This window comes from Oryx dammah, unplaced genomic scaffold (assembly GCF_014754425.2).
Source record: "Oryx dammah isolate SB20612 unplaced genomic scaffold, SCBI_Odam_1.1 HiC_scaffold_26, whole genome shotgun sequence".
In the NCBI taxonomy this organism is placed as follows: domain Eukaryota; kingdom Metazoa; phylum Chordata; class Mammalia; order Artiodactyla; family Bovidae; genus Oryx; species Oryx dammah.
In genome coordinates this window covers 47727718-47749255 of record NW_024070210.1, presented here as the reverse complement: position 1 = coordinate 47749255, position 21538 = coordinate 47727718, and the positions used below count along the sequence as shown (strand labels likewise).

Below are 21538 nucleotides of genomic sequence, written 5' to 3'. Positions count from 1 at the left end.
CATCTTGATCTGTTCTTATTTTGGACAGTAAAATCAAAGACAAAATTCTTTACTTTTCTTCAGTTAAGGCAGTGCAGTCTTGATTATTCCGGTAACTCAAGGTGATAAAGCATGGGTATGTTAATCTGAAAAGATCTGGATATAGCAAGATTTTTCATTTATCATTTGCCAATGGAAATAAAGAAGTTAAACATTATTATAAAATAGGGGATGCTAAGCTTGTTTTCATTGAATCATTTTAAGCACTGTGTTTGATATGCCTGATATTTTGGATTATGTTTTTGTTTCAGTTTCTATTATGAGTATGTTGGATATGGATGGTAAGTTGCATGTTTGGGCCACATTTTGTTTTCCGTTCTAAAGAAAGGGCTGCATTGTTCTTTGAGAAGAATAGTCTATGTATTTTTGCAGTTATCAGTCTTGAAAAATTGAGGTTTACCTCAATTCCAAGTGTTCATTTATTCTTAATAAAATATCCATTCTAAAGCTCCCCCCCCGCCTTTTTTAAACTGTAGAAGTCATACTTTGTTTTCTTAGATTCTTTTCTTTGGAGCATTGTTTTTCTCCCCAAATTTCAGTTTCTTGTCAGTATTTTGTATTGGTTTGTGTGTTTTGTGCCCTGTGTTAGTTCAATACCTTATTAAAAATTTGAGTTCCTTTACAGGGCATAAGAAACATTCATAATTGCTTAACTTATCTGATTTACTAACTGGTTCTAGATTATAATGTTGTATTTTTATGCAGGTTAAATATTTTAAAAATTATGTGAGTTTGAACTGAAAACTTAGAAGTAGTCGTTTCTGACATGTAAAGAATATGGACACAGTGTAAGGCCTGTTAAGCCCAGAGTATTTTAAAACAGAAAATGCAGACTCATCCAACAATGTAGAGCTAGTAGAGGCTGAATTGTTTTTGCTTTCATGTGTGGCTAAAGTGAGGAAGTTGCCATATTGTAAGTAATAACTTATATTTTCAAGAATCTTCTTTATGGGCGTTGTGCAGTTTTTGGTTTTTTATTATAAATTTTTTTTAGTAGTTTTTAAAGGTTACTTTCCATTTATTATTACAAAATACTGACTGTATTCTCCGCGTTGTACAGCACATCCTTGAGCCTATCTTATACCCAGTAGTCTGTACCTCATTCCCTTAGCCCAGTATTACCCTCCTTACTAGTTCTCTATATGTAAGTCTGTTTCTTTTCCTGTTAAATTCACTAGTTTGTTATGTTTTTTATATTCCACATATAAGTGATATCATACCATATTTATCTGACAATTCTTCAGTCTTGATTAATTCAAAACAGTTAAAAAATATGAGTTTGTTTCAAAGGTCATGTTTATTGTATTAGATGAACTTGAAAAAAAATCTTAGAGTTCTAAAGTGAAATTTAGCTCTATAATGGGAAGATTGCAACTAACTGATTTGATTTAGAGGATTTTTTTTAAGGGTATTTAATGTGTGGAAACCTGTGTAAGGGCTTTCTGAAAGAAGTATTAGCAAGGAAGTATTAGTATTAGCAGGAAGTCAGAATCTAATTTTTCTTCAGTATTTACCCATGAAGCACTTTACTAAAATCTCCTGGTTCATGTTGCCAGCATGATGAAATGTGAGAAAAGAATTGGATTAGGAGTCAGAATGTTTAATGATGTTGACAGTAATTCAATTTATGAATCTGTTGTTTCCAATTTTATGTTATAAATAATAGCCATTGCCACATTTCATGGCATATTCATGAAAATCAGATCTGATATAAAAATCATATTACTTGTGTCAGAGTGATCTACCAATGCAAAGTATTATTGGCTTTCATAAGTAACATTTACATAAAGCATGTTATACATTTGAAATGTGATACACACTTTTGGTTGGGAAGTTTGATGGAAAAAAATCAAGAGAGATCTTCATTTGACTTTTTGGTAGTGCTTTTTGCCTTTTACTAGGTTGAGGGAAACCTGGCCCCTTTCCTGACTATGACTTTGCACTCTGCCGCATTAAAGGTCCTGAAATTGCAATGTGCTTTTATGGTTAGACCTTTAATTTTGGTTTTGAATTATTTTAATTGCGCATCTAAAGTATAAGGAAGATCATCAGTGTGACTTAGCAGTAGGAAGTGAATGCCGTTTTTAATGTTCTAAAACGGTACTGTAAGTTGATTTCATGAGTAGTAAGCCTGCATTGAATGTCAAATCCCAGGTCCTCCCAGAGATGCATGACGTGTGTAAGCATTTATCTTTGAGGGAGAGGAATAGTTTAGAGTTTGGACACCTCCTTCTGGGGATGTCAACCCTGTCTGAGATTAACATGAAGTTTGGTTGACAGAGCATTCAAGTAAACAAGTCTTTTAGAAACTTATAAATTAATTCTGAGGACTTTATGAGAACAAATATAAGTGAAAGTAACAGTGGGGGTATACTTAATTGTCTATTATGTACTTATAAAAAATGGGAAACAATAAAAAAATATAAAATCTCTTTGGGGACTTGTCTGGTAGCCCAGTGGTTAAGACTCGTACTTCCACTGAATGGGGCATGGGTTCCAGCCCTGGTTGGGAACTAAGATCCCACTTGCTGCTAGCATGGCCAAAAAACATAATCCCTTTGTTTCCCATCTTTCTGGCTTTTTTTTCCCAACAGAAAAGTAGAAGAGAGATATAAAAAAAATTATGACAAATTATCTTTTTGTGGAAAGTATGTTAATAAATAATAGATACATGATTAATACATACATTTTAACAAGTAAAAACTTTTTTTTTTAAATTGAGAGTAGAAGAAAACATCAAGCTATATAGTTTTACTTATTTCTCTCTGAAAAGGGAAGAGGAGCCAGGGACTTAACAGTGTTCAAGTGAGGGCAGTATGGAGCTAGTCAAGCTTTTAGATTTACTCTTGGCTCTTTTAGCCTTTTCCAAAATTAAGATGTAACAATTCTGGAAAGTTAGGATTCTTTTCAGAGTCAGAAAAACCTGGTGGAAAGGATATTTCCATATTAACAAGTATCGTAATTTCCTTCCAGCATTTTGAAATCATGTTGTTTACTACTTTATTTCAAACTTTTTGTCAAAGGTGTAGCTTCTTTTAGGTGGAGGCAAAAGGGGATACTTCTGTCTTCAAATATGGCAGTAGTTGCTTCTGTTTGCCCATTTGAAGGATATTACATCATAAAAGGAAACTTGTGAAGAAATTGTATATTGACTCACTTCTTGCAGAATTTGTTTTGTAAATCAAAAAGTTAACCTACTCTATTATAACAGTATTGCTGCCTCTTTCTGGGGTGGATAAAGTGAAATTATTAATACTATTCCTATTGGAGACTTATCTCCAGATGCCTGTCTTTAGCAACAGATTTCAGTGTTTAAAGGAAATTCACTCCGTTAAAACTAAGAAAGCTTGTTTGCTATGGAGTGGTTATCTTTGAATCCACTTAAAAGATGAATATAAACAAGAGGAAGGACAGCCATTGGACCCACATCTTGATCCCATAGTTACTACACTGTGGACTCTTCAAAGCCCTGGTTTATGTTCCTTTTTCTCTAATATTAGTTTTCCACAATAAACTTGCCATACCTCAGATATAAGTATTTTAATATGATTCCCTTAAGTTCTTTAACTTGTCCTGAAAAGACTAGTCCTCCAGAAGATGATTAGATTTTGTTTCAGTTAATCATTTACTTAATATTGAGCTGGTTTTTTCATTTAAAAAAATGTCCCTTTTCCTGCTGGTTATGAAGGTAATAAATAGATTATTGAAATTTAGCAGACATATTGCATGTAATTTTTTTGTTTAGATTTGAAATATACTCTTTAAAATTTTAACTCATTTAATGCATATAAATTAGTATCAGTAGGGTTTATTTTTCTTTAACATATTAACCTGTTTAATCTTTGTTCATCATTTAGGTGTTAAAGTAATTTTGCTTCTCTTTGTGTATCTTTGCTAGTAATGTTGAACATTTTTCCTTATAAGCTATTTTAATGTCTTCTATAAATTGCTTACTCTTGTTCCTTGTTGAATTTTCTATTCAGTTTTAAACCTTTTTTCTTACTGACTTATTGGTGTATTTTAAATGTTTTAAAAATTCTGTTATATATATGTTACAGATATGCTTAGTATTTCATTCTTATATGACTTTTAGCAAATAAGTTTATGATTTTTGTACAATGGAAAATTTCTATATGGTTTCTAGGTTTTGTGTAAAGCCTAGAAAAAGATTATCTTTACTCTAAGATTTTAAAACTTTTCGGTTTTGAGTCTTTTTTTTTTTCTTGTGTTTTTGTCTTATATGTTTAAATCTCTGGGCTGTATTTTTGCCAGGCGGTCTTAAGGTTTTATGAAGCTTTACATTAATAATGCTGAACTTGCACATGGCAAACTGGAGAAATGACATCAATCTGAAAGCCTTTTGCAACATCGCATTTATGAAGTCTAATTGAGATTATATTTTCTGAGTGATGCAATTTGGCAAAAAAAACCCCTACTACCTGGTTTACCCCCCCTTGGGAGTCAGGAGAGAGAGAACAGTGAAATTTAATTTCTTTTTGAATTCAGAGGCGTTTTGTGTGAAAATGGCTCTTATCTCTTGTATCTCTTTCATCCTCTGCTGCTGCTGCTAAGTCGCTTCAGTTGTGTCCGACTTTGTGCGACCCCATAGACGGCAGCCTGCTAGGCTCCTCTGTCCCTGGGATTCTCCAGGCAAGAACACTGGAGTGGGTTGCCATTTCCTTCTCCAATGCATGAAAGTGAAAAGGGAAAGTGAAGTCGCTCAGTCGTGCCCAACTCTTAGCTACCCCACAGACTGCAGCCTACCAGGCTCCTCCGTCCATGGGGTTTTCCAGGCAAGAGTACTGGAGTGGGGTGCCATTGCCTTCTCCGCTTTCATCCTCTACCTTTCACAAAAACCACAGAAAGCTTTTGTACTGTTGTGAGCTTCCAAAATGGCAGCCAGTACTTGAGTTCCATATGCAGGATTGCCTGTTAGATCTTTTTTCTCTTGCTGCTGTTTGGAAGCAACTTTAGTTTGGCCTGTACATGGTGAAAATATGCTGCAGGATTTATCTGCTATAACAGTTAAAATGCTATACAAAAACTCAGTCTATTTCAAAGGAGAGTTTACTTGACCATTCTAGCCAGTAAGCTTTGGAATCAGCTTTGCTAGGGTGTTCCTTTTTTTCCCCCCACAGCACAAAGGCCAGGCACTCCTAGGTTAGGCGTATTTATTGTCGGAGTTTGGGGGCTGAAATAAGGTTGACATTGTAGGTGGAAAAAAGTATAAACTTCACCTTCACTTAAGATGAGACTATTTGGAAAAAAAGAAGCAACAGAGTGAAAGGTTCTCTCTCCTTTCCAATGAACAGAATTGAAGACTCCTTAATTCCTCAAAGAGATACAGTTCTTACCCTTTACCTCCAGAGGTATTTGCCACAATACTTTTTAAAATGTGAATTTGTGCCAAATTACCATAAAACATAGTGACAGTAACAGTTTTAGATGCTTTCTTAGACTGAAAATCTTGGGAATTTTTAAGCTTTTCTGTTTCAACCCCTTCATTGTGGTGCTCAGTGATTTTAGTGGCCTTACCACACTTTTGAAAATAGGAATAAAAAAGTTCATAATTGTGCTACATTTAACAGAGGCAAGCTTAAGGGTGGAGCTGGACTTGAAATTAGACCTGTAGTTACATTCCTATTTCTGATCCTTTAATTCCTGATCTGAGTAAACATGCTTGTATGTCCTTTTCTGTAGATAAAATAGAGTATTAAGTGATTAAAGATGAGAGATTATTATGTTTGTATTGTATGACTTCTGACTAATAGCAGTTAAAATTGTTGAGCTATTATGAAGATATTAAAAATAAAATTAGAACTTCTTGTCAGAGCTTTGAACTTAGTACTAATTAGTAAAGTAACTCATGGATAAAAGTAATTGAAGCTGACATTAGGCAAGTTACGCTCAGAAGTATAGAAGTTATGCTAATAAATAAATGCTGTACATTCAGGGAAAGGAGAGATTAGTGTGTCAGAAACATGAAGGAAAACTTCATGGAGGGGAGGACTAAGCCTTAAAGATAAGAAAGGAAGAAGGAAGGCATTCAGGAAGTATGACTTGAGTAGGTGGAGACGTGGAGGATTGCTACAGTTCCTCCTCTACTTGTAGCAAGCAGATGACTTTGATCAGATGAGATAGTTCTGGAGGAGAGAGCTCATCAGCTGCAGTAATGGCTAGAGCCAGATAATGGAACATTTGGATGTCACCCTAAGGAGTTTGACTTTATAGTACAGAAGTCTTATTCTCAAGGTCATGGAGAGAGTTTCTGCAAGGGAAGTTAAAAAAAAAAATCTTAGCACTTGGGATAAGTATTATATGTAACCTGCAGTCAATTTCATCATTGCCAATATTTAAGTGCTTTAAGGTGGTTGTGTGTGCTTAGGGAAGGACCAAGGAAACAGTTGAAAAATAGCACTGTAGAAAGTGATGAGAGTACCATAGTCATTTAAACAGCATTGTTTTGGTGCTGGAATATAGGTCATTAGAACAGACCTGTAACTGATTCATAAATGTATGGGACTGCATGTGACAAAGAATGGCATTTTAAATCATAGAATTATGGACTATTTAATAGTTGAGATTATTTCTAAAGTCACACTAAAAGGGAAAAAATCCAAATTCATAGTTTAAATAACTAAATGTAGAAGCTAAAATCTGATAAAATATTAGAAAATACAGGAGAATAATTTACAATTTTGAGAGTGAGAAAGACTTTCTAAAGCAAGGTATAAAATATGAGATATAAAAGGTTATAAACAAAGACCCTATTCTCCATCCTCAACATTTTACTACCTAAAATTTAAAAACATACGTGTGATAGAAGCTATTATTTATTTTTGGCTGTGCCGGGTCTTGGTTTTTGCATGGACTGTGTCTAGTTGCTGCAAGCAGGGGCTACACTGTAGTTGGGGTGCGTGGGCTTCTCATTGTAGTGGCTTCTCTTGTTGCTGAGCGTGGGCTCGGGCTCGGGGCTTCAGTACTTGTGGCTCCCACCACTAGAGGCAGTGGCGCATGGGCTGAGTTGCTCCTCGGCATGTGGGATCTTCGTGAACCAGGGATCAAATCTGTGTCCTCTGCATTAGCAGGCAGATTCTTCACCACTGTGCCCCCAAGGAAGCCCTGAAGATACTTTTTTAAATTGAAGCATTCTAAGAAAAAAAGTTAGTAGCAAATGAACTCATTAATGATCCAGTTTTATGTTTTTGCTCATGACATGATCAGAAGTTAAAGATGGCTGTTACCTTTTGGTGAGGTTGTGGAGAAATAGGTGCCTTTGTATGTTGGTGAAAGGCCTTCTCTAACAACCTTATTCAAAGTTTTGATCCCCCCCTACCCCCTACTCTGCATTGTTTCCCCCCATTCACTTTATTTTTCTCCACAGTACTTTCCACCAGCTGACTTACTGTATCTATCTTGTTTATTTCTGTATCTTGTTTATTTCTGTAGGGTTGTTATTGGACAAAAAGGATGTTTAAAAGGTTTTTATTAGTTGGGATCTTGGGTCCTCTTTCCTTTATCCAACAAGGTCGGGTTTAAAGCAGGCGTTTTCATATCCTTTTGGGGAGGTGAAAGTTCCAGAACCTTTGAAAAGCAGGATAGAAATAGGTTCCTGAAAGCTGTTTAGATTAACTGTCTCATCTTTGATCACATTTACAGTGCAGCAGCACTTTTGGGACCTTTGCTCACAGCCCATTGGTTGGCTTACATTGGAATTGTAGACGTGTGGGGAGAATAATGCCCCCATTCTTCTCCATAGTATATAATTCTAGAAGATACAGTAATGGAAATGGTACCTTTTTCATAGTAAAATGTAGCTACTCAGAAATGATGAGGGGCACCATCATATCAGGTAATATTCGCTCCAGTTGTACTTTATTAGGTGAAATTAATATTACTGCTGTTATTAGTTTTGACAGCTACCACCTCAAGTTGTTTTAAAATTATGTCTTTAGTCTATATCTCTCCTCTGGATTCAGTCCCCAGCTGCCTACTTGATGTTTCAACTTGGATGTGATAATAGTTGTCTCAAATTTAGTATGTTCCCAACCAGTTTACCAAGTTTTATTTCATCACTTGCTGCTTTTAAAGTCTTCCTGTCTCAATGGCCATTTTGTTCTCGTATTTACTTAGGACAGGAGTCATCCTCATACCTTATATTCAGTACATCAGGAAGCCTAGTTGGCTAATCATTCAAAATACATGGATAATTTGTCCACTTCTCACTGTCTTTGCTACCAGTATGGTCCAAACCAGCATCATCTCACCTGGATTACTGTTGTTGCCTTGCAGATGGTCTTCCTGCTCTGCCTTTTCTCCCTCTCAGTTCTGTCCTCATAGGGCAGCCAGGGTGATCTTCCTATTCCTTTCCTCAAAATTCTCCTGTGACTTTTAATTTCACTCAGGTTAAAGTGAACAGTCTTAGGGTTTTTCAGGTCATGCCTCGTTCACCTCCCACTCCTTATCTCTCGGTCCTCATCTCTTCCCACTGTCCTGCTTGGCCACTCCTCTCGAATCACACAGGTCTTGCTGTTTCTCAGAGATATGGGCTTGGTTCCGACCTTGTACCTACTGTTAATTTTGTCTGAAACGCTCTTCTTGCAGTTAACTGCACAGCAATTCACTCACTCATTGAAATCTTTGCGCAAATATATCTTCTCAAGGAAGCTTTCCCTGATTATCCTTTCTGAAATTAAGCCTCTCCAGCCGAGCATTTCTGTTTTCTTTTCCCATGCTTTCTCTGTAGTAGGAGATACACCATCGAACACACTGCATATCCTATCAGTTTATGTTGTTTATTGGATGACTCCAGTATGAAAGATGAAATGCATAGGAAAATTGAGATGAGTTTAATTCGGACTATTGCAGTAGGGAGAAAGTTCATTAATGAGGAGTATCTCATAAAACCAAGGAATTTTATGGAGGCAAGTGAAATAAGGGGCTCAGGATGGATAGACGTCTAACCTGGGGTTTTTTGAGGGCAGGTTGCTCCTTTGCAAGTTAGCTGTTTGTCAGAACACAAAACAGGATGGGAACATTTCTCAACCTTCCTTGCTTTCCTGGAACACAAGGCTCAGATAAAGTTTTACTGATAGAATTTAAGCTCTAGGAAGGCAAGACTCTTATTTGCTTTATACATTGATATATTTTCAGTATCTCGCATTTGTTAAGAACTGAATAAATATTGAATGAGCAGATGGATAAAGTAATGAATTTAAAATGGTACCAACTACAGGCCCATCTGCTGGAGAGTGTGATTATACTAGTATAATATAATCCTTCTACCTTAAGAAGCTTCATAAAGGAGATGTGAGAATTTGTGTAATAAATGTACATCCTAATATGACTAGTATTCTATATTGATACCACATATTTGTAATGCTTAGTGTCAAATTCTCTTCCATAGAGTTCTACAAATCTTCCATGCTGTGAAGAAAATTTCTTATGAAGTGAAAGTCACTTTCAGTGATTTGTTCTGGAGGCTCTTATTATAAAGGAGTTTGGAGACTTTTGTCTTGAAGGCAGTAGAGACCAATTTTAAGTGATTGACTGATTAAGTGATCAGATTTATGTTGTAGGATAAACATGGTAGGGGCAGCCTTGGGAAGGAGTAACCAAAGAGGAGTTTGAAACTGTAAGCAGAGATCTGTTAGAGAATTGTCACTGTAATTGAAGTGAGAAATGATGAAGTTGGATTAGGAAGTGCATAAGGATTTAGACTTGGGTCAAGGCAAAGTTTTAGTTGTTTCATATGTCCTGTGCTTAGAAGCTCAGTTGTGTCTGACTCTTTGCGACCCAGTGGACTGTAGCCCGCCAGACTCCTCTGTCCATGGGGATTCTCCAGGCAAGAATACTGGAGTGGGTTGCCATGCCCTCCTTCAGGGGATCTTCCCGACCCAGGTCTCCCTCACTGCAGGTGGCTTCTTTGCTGCCTGAACCACCCAGGAAGACCATTTCAAGGGTAGTTATCCTTAAATCTAGGATTTTTGACCTGATGTTTGGTGGGTTTTGCTTATAATATTATTTTTGGTTAATGCTCTTTTCTGAGATAGAAACAGGAAGAGCAGCAGGAAGATGATCTTAGTCTTGTAGATGCTGAGGAACCTACAAATAATCATCCAAAAAGCACTGGGAAAATCTGTAGCTGGAGATTGAGATAAGAAACTACCCTGAGGAAAAAAGGAAGCCTGAGTCTGGAACTTCCCTGGTGGCTCAGACAGTAAAAGCATCTGCCTACAATGCAGGAGACCCAGGTTTGATGGAGGAGCCTGGTAGGCTACAGTCCATGGGGTTGCAAAAAGTCGGACACAACTGAGCGACTTCACTTTCACTTGAGTCTGGAAAAGGGCTTCAAGTTTATCATCTTCATAAAGTATACCCTTAGGTTTATAACTTTAAGTTATTATTAGTAAGCCCCTTGAAGTGGAACAGGGGATGGGGTCGGGAAATGGTTCACAAAGTGATGCCTTAGCTGAGATAGAAGAGTGGGCACCGGAGTTTAGGTGGAAGTTAGGGGGTGAGGAGCTGAGATCAGAATATGCAGAGTGCCTGAGTTAAGAGAAAGCTAAGTTTTTTAGGTTACTTGAAAAAGTTAAGGGAAAAAAGAAGGAATGAAGAGGGGATGAGGTGCTAGAGACAAAACACTTGATATTTAAGGCCTGTGAGCATTATCTTTAAGACTGTGAAAATCTTAACATTTTTAAGGAATGACAAAATACCGTTTTAAGCAGATAACTCCGTAGTGAGGAGGTTCAAATGCAATGGCAGTGTCAGTGCAAAAAGATGTACAATTTGAGAGTTGCAAGTAAAGTTTTACTTGGGACAAAATGAGGACTGCAGCCTGAGAGACAGCACCTCAGATAGCTTTGAGAGACTGCTCCAAAGAGGTAGTCGGGGAAGGTTGATATGTAAGATTTCGGTGAAGGGGAGTTCAGTGCAATCAAGCCCTTACTTTACTGTTTAAAGACCTATTCCACCAGATTCCCTGGAGCACAGGGTGCCTCACTCCATCCTGAATGGCCTCAGTTCAGTTCAGTTCAGTCACTCAGTCGTGTACGACTCTTCGCGACGCCATGAATCGCAGCATGCCAGGCCTCCCTGTTCATCACCATCTCCCGGAGTTCACTCAGACTCATGTCCATCGAGTCCGTGATGCCATCCAGCCATCTCATCCTCTGTCGTCCCCTTCTCCTCCTGCCCCCAATCCCTCCCAGCATCAGAGTCTTTTCCAATGAGTCAACTTCGCATGAGGTGGCCAAAGTACTAGAGTTTCAGCTTTAGCATCATTCCTTCCAAAGAAATCCCAGGGTTGATCTCCTTCAGAATGGACTGGTTGGATCTCCTTGCAGTCCAAGGGACTCTCAAGAGTCTTCTCCAACACCACATTTCAAAAGCATCAATTCTTCGGTGCTCAGCCTTCTTCACAGTCCAGCTCTCACATCCATACATGACCACAGGAAAAACCATAGCCTTGACTAGACGGACCTTAGTCGGCAAAGTAATGTCTCTGCTTTTGAATATGCTATCTATGTTGGTCATAACTTTCCTTCCAAGGAGCAAGCGTCTTTTAATTTCATGGCTGCAGTCACCATCTGCAGTGATTTTGGAGCCCCCAAAATAAAGTCTGACACTGTATCCACTGTTTCCCCATCTATTTGCCATGAAGTGATGGCACCAGATGCCATGATGTTCGTTTTCTGGATGTTGAGCTTTAAGCCAACTTTTTCACTCTCCTCTTTCACTTTCATCAAGAGGCTTTTTAGCTCCTCTTCACTTTCTGCCATAAGGGTGGTGTCGTCTGCATATCTGAAGTTATTGAGATTTCTCCTGGCAATCTTGATTCCAGCTTGTGTTTCTTCCAGCCCAGCGTTTCTCATGATGTACTCTGCATATAAGTTAAATAAGCAGGGTGACAATATACAGCCATGATGTACTCCTTTTCCTATTTGGAACCAGTCTGTTGTTCCATGTCCAGTTCTAACTGTTGCTTCCTGACCTGCATACAGATTTCTCAAGAGGCAGGTTAGGTGGTCTGGTATTCCCATCTCTTGAAGAATTTTCCACAGTTTATTGTGATCAACACAGTCAAAGGCTTTAGCATAGTCAATAAAGCAGAAATAGATGTTTTTCTGGAACTCTCTTGCTTTTTCCATGATCCAGCAGATGTTGGCAATGATCCAGTAGATGTTGGCAATTTGATCTCTGGTTCCTCTGCTTTTTCTAAAACCAGCTTGAACATCAGGGAGTTCACGGTTCACGTATTGCTGAAGCCTGGCTTGGAGAATTTTGAGCATTACTTTACTAGCATGTGAGATGAGTACAATTGTGCAGTAGTTTGAGTATTCTTTGGCGTTGCCTTTCTTTGGGATTGGAATGAAAACTGAACTTTTCCAGTCCTGTGGCCACTGCTGAGTTTTCCAAATTTGCTGGCATATTGAGTGGAGCACTTTCACAGCGTCATCTTTCAGGATTTGAAATAGCTCAACTGGAAGTCCATCACCTCCAGTAGCTTTGTTCGTAGTGATGCTTTCTAAGGCCCACTTGACTTCACATTCCAAGATGTCTGGCTCTAGATTAGTGATCACATCATCATGATTATCTGGGTCGTGAAGATCTTTTTTGTACAGTTCTTCCGTGTATTCTTGCCACCTCTTCTTAATATCTTCTGCTTCTGTTAGGTCCATACCATTTCTGTCCTTTATCCAGCCCATCTTTGCATGAAATGTTCCCTTGGTATCTCTAATTTTCTTGAAGAGATCTCTAGTCTTTCCCATTCTGTTGTTTTCCTCAATTTCTTTGCATTGATTGCTGAAGACTTTCTTATCTCTTCTTGCTGTTCTTTAGAACTCTTCATTCAGATGCTTATATCTTTCCTTTTCTCCTTTGCTTTTCACCTCTCTCCTTTTCACAGCTATTTGTAAGGCCTCCCCAGACAGCCATTTTGCTTTTTTGCATTTCTTTTCCATGGGGATGGTCTTGATCCCTGTCTCCTGTACAATGTCACAAACCTCATTCCATAGTTCATCAGGCACTCTGTCTATCAGATCGAGTCCCTTAAATCTATTTCTCACTTCCACTGTATAATCATAAGGGATTTGATTGAGACCTGAATGGTCTAGCGGTTTTCCCTACTTTCTTCAATTTCAGTCTGAATTTGGTAATAAGGAGTTCATGACCTGAGCCACAGTCAGCTCCCGGTCTTGTTTTTGCTGACTGTATAGAGCTTCTCCATCTTTGGCTGCAAAGAATATAATCAATCTGATTTCGGTGTTGCCCATCTGGTGATTTCCATGTGTAGAGTCTTCTCTTGTGTTGTTGGAAGAGGGTGTTTGCTACGACCAGTGCGTTTTCTTGGCAAAACTCTATGAGTCTTTGCCCTGCTTCACTCCGCATTCCAAGGCCAAATTTGCCTGTTACTCCAGGTGTTTCTTGACTTCCTACTTTTGCATTCCAGTCCCCTATAATGAAAAGGACATCTTTTTTGGGTGTTAGTTCTAAAAGGTCTTGTAGGTCTTCATAAAACCATTCAACTTCAGCTTCTTCAGCATTACTGGTTGGGGCCTCAGTGGGTGTTTAATCTTAACAGCTACTACAGCACAGGGTTCAGTCTCCACAAAGGCAGATGGCAAAGTCCGTTGTTCAGTTCCTGGCAGACGCTCTTGGCAAGTGCCAGTTTGTAGTTGATAGAGGCTTTAAGAGTCAGTGTGTCTAGAATGGGGCTTAGGCATTTACTTTCTAAAATTTTACTTTTAGTGCATGCAAATTTTTTAAAACATCTGAATTAAGAGGGTTCTTTAATAAGGCTGTGATTTTTGCTTCTCCAGACTCTTCGAGTTATGGCGAGTAGGGAATCTTTTTTTCCTCATTTGGGCTAGATGTCAAGCTTGTTCTTTCTCCAGGGAAAGTAAACAGAATTAAACAGGGATCTAATTAAAGTGGGCTCCTAGATTTGAGAAATTTAAATATGATAAAAAGTGTCAGGTTAGCAATGTATGTAACTTTCTTTTGAAATCTTGTCTTTATCTCCAGAGCAATTAGAATTATTGATTGGTAAACAAATAACTCTCTGGGGACTATCCGTTTAAATGAACTGTTTAAATGGAAATTACCTAGATAAGGGTAAGAGTGACATACACATTAAATATCTCTTGACAGGAAAGCCTGGTGTGCTGCAGTCTGTTGAGCTGCAGAGTCCAACACGACTGAGTGACAGAACTGACTGATAAGGTCTGGTGTTCCTGAAGTTTTAGAAGGTTGCCTGTGTGCAAGCTAAGATATGCACTGGGAAATGTTGGGGGGTGAGATGGAACAGCAGTGAGAATATGGGCTACGGTGCTATGCTTAGTTGTTCAGTCGTCTCCAACTCTTTGCAAGTCCATGGACTGTAGCCTGCCAGTCACCTCTGTCCATGGGGATTCTCCAGGCGAGGATATTGGAGTGGATTGCCATGCTCTCCTCCAGGGGATCTTCCCAACCCAGGGATCGAACCCAGGTCTCCCATGTTAATAGGCATTTTCTTTACTGTTTGAGCCACCAGGGAAGCCCAAGAATACTGGAGAGGGTAGCCTATCCCTTCTCCAGGGCATCTTCCCGACCCAGGAATCCAACTGGAGTCTCTTGCATTGCAGGTGGATTCTTTACCAGCTGAGCTTCCAGGGAAGCCCATGGGCTACTCAGTTCAGTTCCGTTGCTTAGTCGTGTCTGACTCTTTGCAACCCCATGAACTGCACCACGCCAGTCTTCCCTGTCCAGTAGCAACTCCCGGAGCCTACTCAAACTCATGTCCATCACGTCAGTGATGACATTCAACCATCTCATCCTCTGTCGTCCCCTTCTCCTCCTACCTTCAATCTTTCCCAGCATCAGGGTCTTTTCCAATGAGTTGGTTCTTCGCATCAGGTGGCCAAAGTATTGGAGTTTCAGCTTCAGCATCTGTCCTTCCAGTGAATGTTCAGGACTGATTTCCTTTAGGATTGACTGGTTGGATCGTCTTGCAGTCCAAGGGAGTCTCAAGAGTCTTCTCCAACACCACAGTTCAGAAGCACTAAGCTTTCTTTATAGTCCAGCTCTCACATCCATACAGGACTACTGGAAAAACCATAGCTACTAGAGGAGGTTCAGAAGTGGGGATTTGCAGAGGGAAGAGGGGCTTTCCCATGGTGAAGAATGAATGCCTTTTTAGGCTTCAGCCATCTCAGAGCCCTACCTGCTTGTTCTGTGTAGAATGGTTTTTCCAAATAGTCAGTTAAACTAAAATATCCTATGTGTTCTCTCTTCTGTATTTGGTTATTCAGTTCTTTAAAAATCTTTCAACTCTGTTTTCTCAAATCTCTAACTCCTCCTCATCTTCTTTACCCTTTCCCCCTTTGTCAATACTGGTTAAATTTAGGTGCTCATCTTTTTGATGGAATATTGCATTGGTTCTTTGTATCCCACAGGTCATTTTTTTTCTGCCTTTGTTTCTGTAGTGCTTTCCTCATTATCTCTTCGGAAATTTTTCTGTGTCATTTTGTTGTTGTTGTTAATGAGGAACTAGACCTTAATTTTTTTGTGATATCTCTCAATTAAAAAATTTTTGCTATTCAGTTAAAAAACATGCTGTCTAGCATGACTGAAGTGACTTAGCAGCAGCAGCAGCAGCAGCATGTCTAAAAACCTTACAACATCATTTACAAAGCCTGCTTTGACCATTCTTTCTTCCTGATAAGTTAACTACTCAGTCTTTGTGCAGTCTCATGTGTTAACCTGTAACTTTTAAGCTGTTATAAAACAATTCACATACAAATAGTAACATCAGAAAGTTTGTTTTAAACTTGTGAAAACTTGTTCAATGAGAAATTGGGCTTTATGTAGTCAATCTAATAAGGAATGCTGAAATAAAATTACTAAAATATAAAATTGGTTAATAGCCTATAGGGATTTAGACTGAGCCTTTGGGGGACAGTATTTTCTACTAGACAGAAAACATGTATTTCACTGTAATAGTTTTTTTGTTTGTTTATTTTACAGAGTTACCTTTAAATTTAGAAACTGCCTAGGCCTTAATTAGTTGTAAATCAAACAATCAGTTTACTTCAGGTAAACTTACTGTAAAACATTCTGTCTAGTATGATATTAAAAGTCACACAATTATCTTTATGTTCTTACTCTAGATTTTGAATAATTTGTCTGAAAACATACTTATTTTGTACTATTAGTGACCAGCCACCTCTCTGTATCTTCTCTTTTTAAAATATTAATTTATGAGTTTTCAGAATCACTGATGAATGGTTCAGGTCTATATTTTTTGCCCTGTTCTCATTTGTGCCTTAGTTTTATATTATCTACAGTAGAGTTCCGTTGAAACACTAACCATCAACTTGGATATAATGGATTCCCGGGATATGTGCAGTAACAGAAACATTTATAAGATATGTATAGAAATAGCACTTTAATGAGCTTAGTTTTGAAATTTAAGTAGGAGTTTAGATAGCAAGGGAAGAATAAACCAGGTAAAGTGACCAGTATGTTCTGATTTAGGACTTGAGTCTGTCTAGTCCTGGCAAGACAAGGAAATCCTCCTGAGCCAAAATAGTTAGATGGTCATATTGTGGAATGAAGGGGCAAGCTGGATCTGAAAGAAAATGCAGGATTCTGTCAGGCAGAGAAACAAAGGTGAGGAAGAACAATCTGAGTGTGAGGAAGTCAACTGTTGAGAGAATGATGAATGAGGAACAGTCAGCTGGAGTAAAAGCCTATGTTATTGCCAATTTCCACAACTCTGATCCAGTTCTGATCTTTTTCTTCTTGTGTTTTAATCTAACTGAAGCATTACCAACATGGTTATTTTCTTAAAAACCATTTGATCATCTTCCTTCCCTGCTTGAAAATATGAACTGCTTCATGATTGATGAACACAGTAGACTTCATTTTGCTTGGCCTTTTAACTCTTCCAGTTTCCCTAGTGGTTTCCTCAGCCATGATTTTCACAGTGTACAGTTCATTGAAAACATAGACTTTTACTCTAGCTGACTGTCCCCTAGAATGATGAATTCATCATTCTCTCAACAGTTGACTTCCTCACAGTCCGATTTTTCTTGCTCAACTTTGTTTCTCTGCCTGACCGAATCCTACATTTTCTTTCAGATCCAGCTTCCCTCGTCATTCCACAGTACGACCATCTGACTGTTTTGGCTCAGGGGGATCTAAGTTTGGTTGATTTGTTCATATTGATATGCACACTTGTCCTGTCTGGTGAATCTGAGGGTGGGTTGTCTCAGTTTCACCTGGGAGGTAGTAAACCAGTCACATACTGTGTTGCCTGCAGAATTTTTTAGATTGTTTTCCACATATCAATATGTTTTTGTATTTGTAGACCCGAAAAATGTCTGAGAACTCCAGTGACAGTGATTCATCTTGTGGTTGGACTGTCATCAATCATGAGGTTTGTATTTAATATTTTTTATACAGCAGCTTGTAGTATTATAGTGTTAATAATGATGTAAACTGGGTTCTTTGAGGGCCATTAGATTTTTACATTTAAGCATAAGATTCCACTGATCTGTAGCTTGGACATTTTCCCTCCTACGTTATACTCACTGCTGAAAACTTTTCATGAGGCAGCATCTTAATGTACATTGGTTTTCTCATCTTAGAGACAGTAGGCAGATACTTATTGAGGGCCTATTGGTCAGGCCTTGTGCTTTACTTAACGTTCTCATATAATTTTAAGCAACCCTCTGTGGCATAGATTTTCATTCTCATTTCACAGTTGAGAAAACCAAAGCTTAGAGAGATTTAGTAATTTGGCCAAGATTATATAGCCAGAAAACATCAGCAAGTGCATTTAAACAGGCCAGAAAGGAGCATGAAGAACACGTGTTCCACCTGTGATGTGTTATGTTACATTATTATCATTGCAGAACTTCACAGGAAAAAAGACTATGACTAGAACTCTTGTCGCAAAATGAATTTTATTGCAGAAATATGACTGAAGTGACTTAGCAGCAGCAGCAGCAGCATGATGTTATATGACAGTATATAGTAAATATTAATTTATTCTCTCACATTGGTAATATATGTTAATTACAGAAAAAAATCATAAAATAGTGATAAATAGAAGCAAAAGGATAAAAATTATCTATACCTATACAATGTGTTAATGGATTTATCTATAGTTTTCATGTTTTTTCCCAGCCTCTTAGGCTTCACTTATTTTCCTGCATCAATAAAAATTTTAAATAGCATTTTTTTACAATTGCCCTGATAATTTAATGTTTAGACAATTGGTTAGTCATATCTTTTAGACAACAACATTAACCAGACTTCCTGCAAGAAAGTTTTAACATTCCTCAGTGGCAACCCACTCCAGTACTCTCACCTGGAAAATCCCATGGGCGGAGGGGCCTGGTGGGCTGCAGTCCATGGGGTCGCTAGGAGTCGGACACTACTGAGCGACTTCACTTTCACTTTTCACTTTAATGCATTGGAGAGGGAAATGGCAACCCACTCCAGTGTTCTTGCCTGGAGAATCCCAGGGATGGAGGAGCCTGGTGGGCTGCCGTCTATGGGGTCGCACAGAGTCGGACACGACTGAAATGACTTAGCAGCAGCAGCAGCTGTACTAGTTAAAACTGAGCGGTTTCTTTTGTTTCTACTTCTTTTATTTTTTTAAATAAATGACTTTTCTATTTTTAATGTGTTTCTCCAAAGCTTAGATCAACTCTCATAGCAACAATTACTCCTTCAAGGATAATTAAGTGTAGGAGCAAGGCAGTTGTGTAAATCTTCAGTGTGACGTAAGAGAGCAAACCTCTCTGACATGTAGCCAAGTGTGCCATTTGGGTGTTCTGTAGTAGAGACACCTTGTCACAGAGTTGATTATATTTGTACCTTTATCCCTCTTCCCTCCATATCTTGTTATCAGGTTGTCAGGTTCTGCTCTTGCTTGCTAATGTCTCTCACGTGTATTTCCTTTTTTTTTTTTTTTTTAAACCATTGCTACCTTTCTGCCTGAGGCCAGGACTGGTCTCCCCAGTGACTGAGAATTCAGCCCAAACCTTGTGTCTGTTGCTACTGTTCTTCTGCCACTTCAGCAAGCCCAAAGTCTTACATTCAGAATACTCTTTAGGATTCAACTCAAACTCACTCCTTTAATGAAGTCTCTTAGTTATGTTGAGTTACATATTTCAGGAGAACTCAGACCTTTTGATTTCATGAACAGTAAACTGTAGGGTTGAGGGAGGGATCTGGAAAGAGACTGAGTCGTTTTGGGATAACTTATTTTGCTAATTAAGATGAGAAAAAAAATCTGTTAAGATCCACTTTTATTAAAGAAAAGACAATCTGACATCAAAGTAAAAACCTTGGAAGAATAAAGAAGAGTCTACTTTTACAGAGAATGTTTACCCTATTAGTGTAATGGTGGTGGTGGTTTAGTCGCTAAGTCATGTCTGACTCTTGGGACTGTATGGACCATAGCTATAACCATATTAATCTAATAGATTAATTTTAATGCTTGCCCTTAAAATTTTTTAGTCAGATGTTGTAGTAAGTAGTTATTAATATTTACTTGTGGCTGTTTCTCTGAATAGGCTTTAAATCTGAATTTTAGACTTCAGTTTTTTATACTCTGTGACACCTGGCAAAATGCTTTGGCTAGAGTAGTTCCATAAATGTTGAGTAGAAGCAAATTAATAGAAATAGCTAAATGTAGAAATCCTCTGGGATTCAGATTGACTCTTGGGCTTATAGTGCAGTTAGAGTGTTTGACTTCTGGACTGACTCCTTTCAGAGGCTAAACCTGTGGCTCCTTTCTGCTGTTTCCCTGCTGTAGGGTTTATGGACTAAGTTGAACAAAAGCAATAGATACTGTTCCCTTTGGAGTATAGCAGCATCTGGGACTTTTAATAATGGAAGCATCTACAGGTAGTCAAATCTAGCTTTGGGTAGCTGATAGACAATGTACTGATTATCACTTTTTCTCTAGGGGTCTGATATAGAGATGGTGAATTCTGAACATGGTGCAGCTAGTGACAGCTGTGAGCCCACTCCAGAATGTGCACCTTTATCACAGGAGAAGCTGCAAGAATTGCAGTTAGAGCAGGGAGGTAAGTTTAAAGAAGTCTGATTTTTTGGTTTTTCTTGATAGGATATGTGAACAACATGAATCTTGCCTTCTTTCTAGGTGGGCAGCCTTTCTGGCTGGTCTACACCAGCAGATCACTGAAAGACTAGAATTTTAGTGTGATGTGGTGGGCAGGCCTAAAGAACCCAGTAGCACCAACCTGCCCAGGGGCCTTATTTGTAGCTATAGTGGGCTTCTGTATGAATGTTTGATACTGCTAGTATAATCGGTAACTAAATATTGTTAATCTTGATTTTAAGACTGTTGATGCACAGAATTATTTATTCATCAGAAGGGGTTTACTCAACTCTGATACAGTTACCACACTTCAGAGTACCTTTGGTTATAGGTAGTGAATGATGTTTAACTACTGTATTGCATTGATGTCATTTATTCTTCTATGGGATTTGATGCCCACATTAATTATATAAAAAATTAAACCCAAATAATTAATGCATCTTCATATTTAAATTACTTCTTAAAGTTTTTTTTTTTAATTGCATTAAAATGTAAACAGGACATTTCTCTTTCAGGAGAATAAAGTGGATGTGTTAAGGCCAGAAATATAAAAGATTTATGCCTGTTAATCTTGTTTTCAGCCCATGTGTTGATTGCTGTTCTCATTTGAGCAGTGATTTTCATCTTTCATGGGTCAGATTTTGAGAATCTGAAAGCTATGCATGGTCTCTTCAAAGAAATGCATATCTTTAGATATGTGTTATAAAATTTTTTTTTCATACTTCCTCAGGGGTCCTTGGACCCAAGACCAACTTTGTTGAGAAGTCTTATCTCCAAATTAATATTCTGTTGGGGCTATATTATATGCACAAACAGTGGTTTCTTTTTTTGTTGTTTTTCTTTTGTTATTTTGGAGGAGTTAGATAATGAAAAATACACATTTATGGTAGAAAAGCAAAAGATGACCAAAAATTCAAAGCCATCTATAATTCTTTTGATGCTGGAGATAATGTTATACCAACAATGCATGTGCTTTGCTGTGCATAAAACCTGGTGCTTATTATGTACTGTTTTCATTTTTAGCTTGTATTAAAATTTTACAGCCTTTTTCATAAAAAATACAACATTATAAACTAATTTGTATATTTTTTTCTTATAAGTTTCTTATAAAATATATCTGTTATGATGACATTATTTGTTTTTCTGTATTTGAGTCATTGTTTTTCATAGTCCATTTTTTATTATAAAGAATTTGTAATTTGAAGCCATAGTTTTGATCCTTGTGTTACCAGGCATTGATAGTCATTAGAATAGTGGTACATTTAGGAGCTTTGAATAAACTAAGAATTCAGGAAATGGGCTCTCACTGATCTGAGAATGAGTTTTCCATATTAACAAGTTTTTATAAACACCTTGGCTTAAGTACTTTGGAATTGT

General features: G+C 37.9%; 1 protein-coding gene across 7 annotated transcripts in view; it reads left to right on the top strand.

The window, feature by feature from the left end:
- The window catches only part of CCPG1 (cell cycle progression 1), a 43437-nt gene that overhangs the window by 1664 nt on the left and 20235 nt on the right, over positions 1-21538 (top strand). For all 7 annotated transcript variants that reach the window (XM_040226560.1, XM_040226557.1, XM_040226559.1 and 4 more), the window contains exons 2-3: positions 17393-17461; positions 20006-20126. In XM_040226560.1, coding sequence (XP_040082494.1) covers positions 17402-17461; positions 20006-20126 — 181 coding nt within the window. In that variant the 5' untranslated portion in view covers positions 17393-17401. The remainder of the gene's footprint in view (positions 1-17392; positions 17462-20005; positions 20127-21538) is intronic.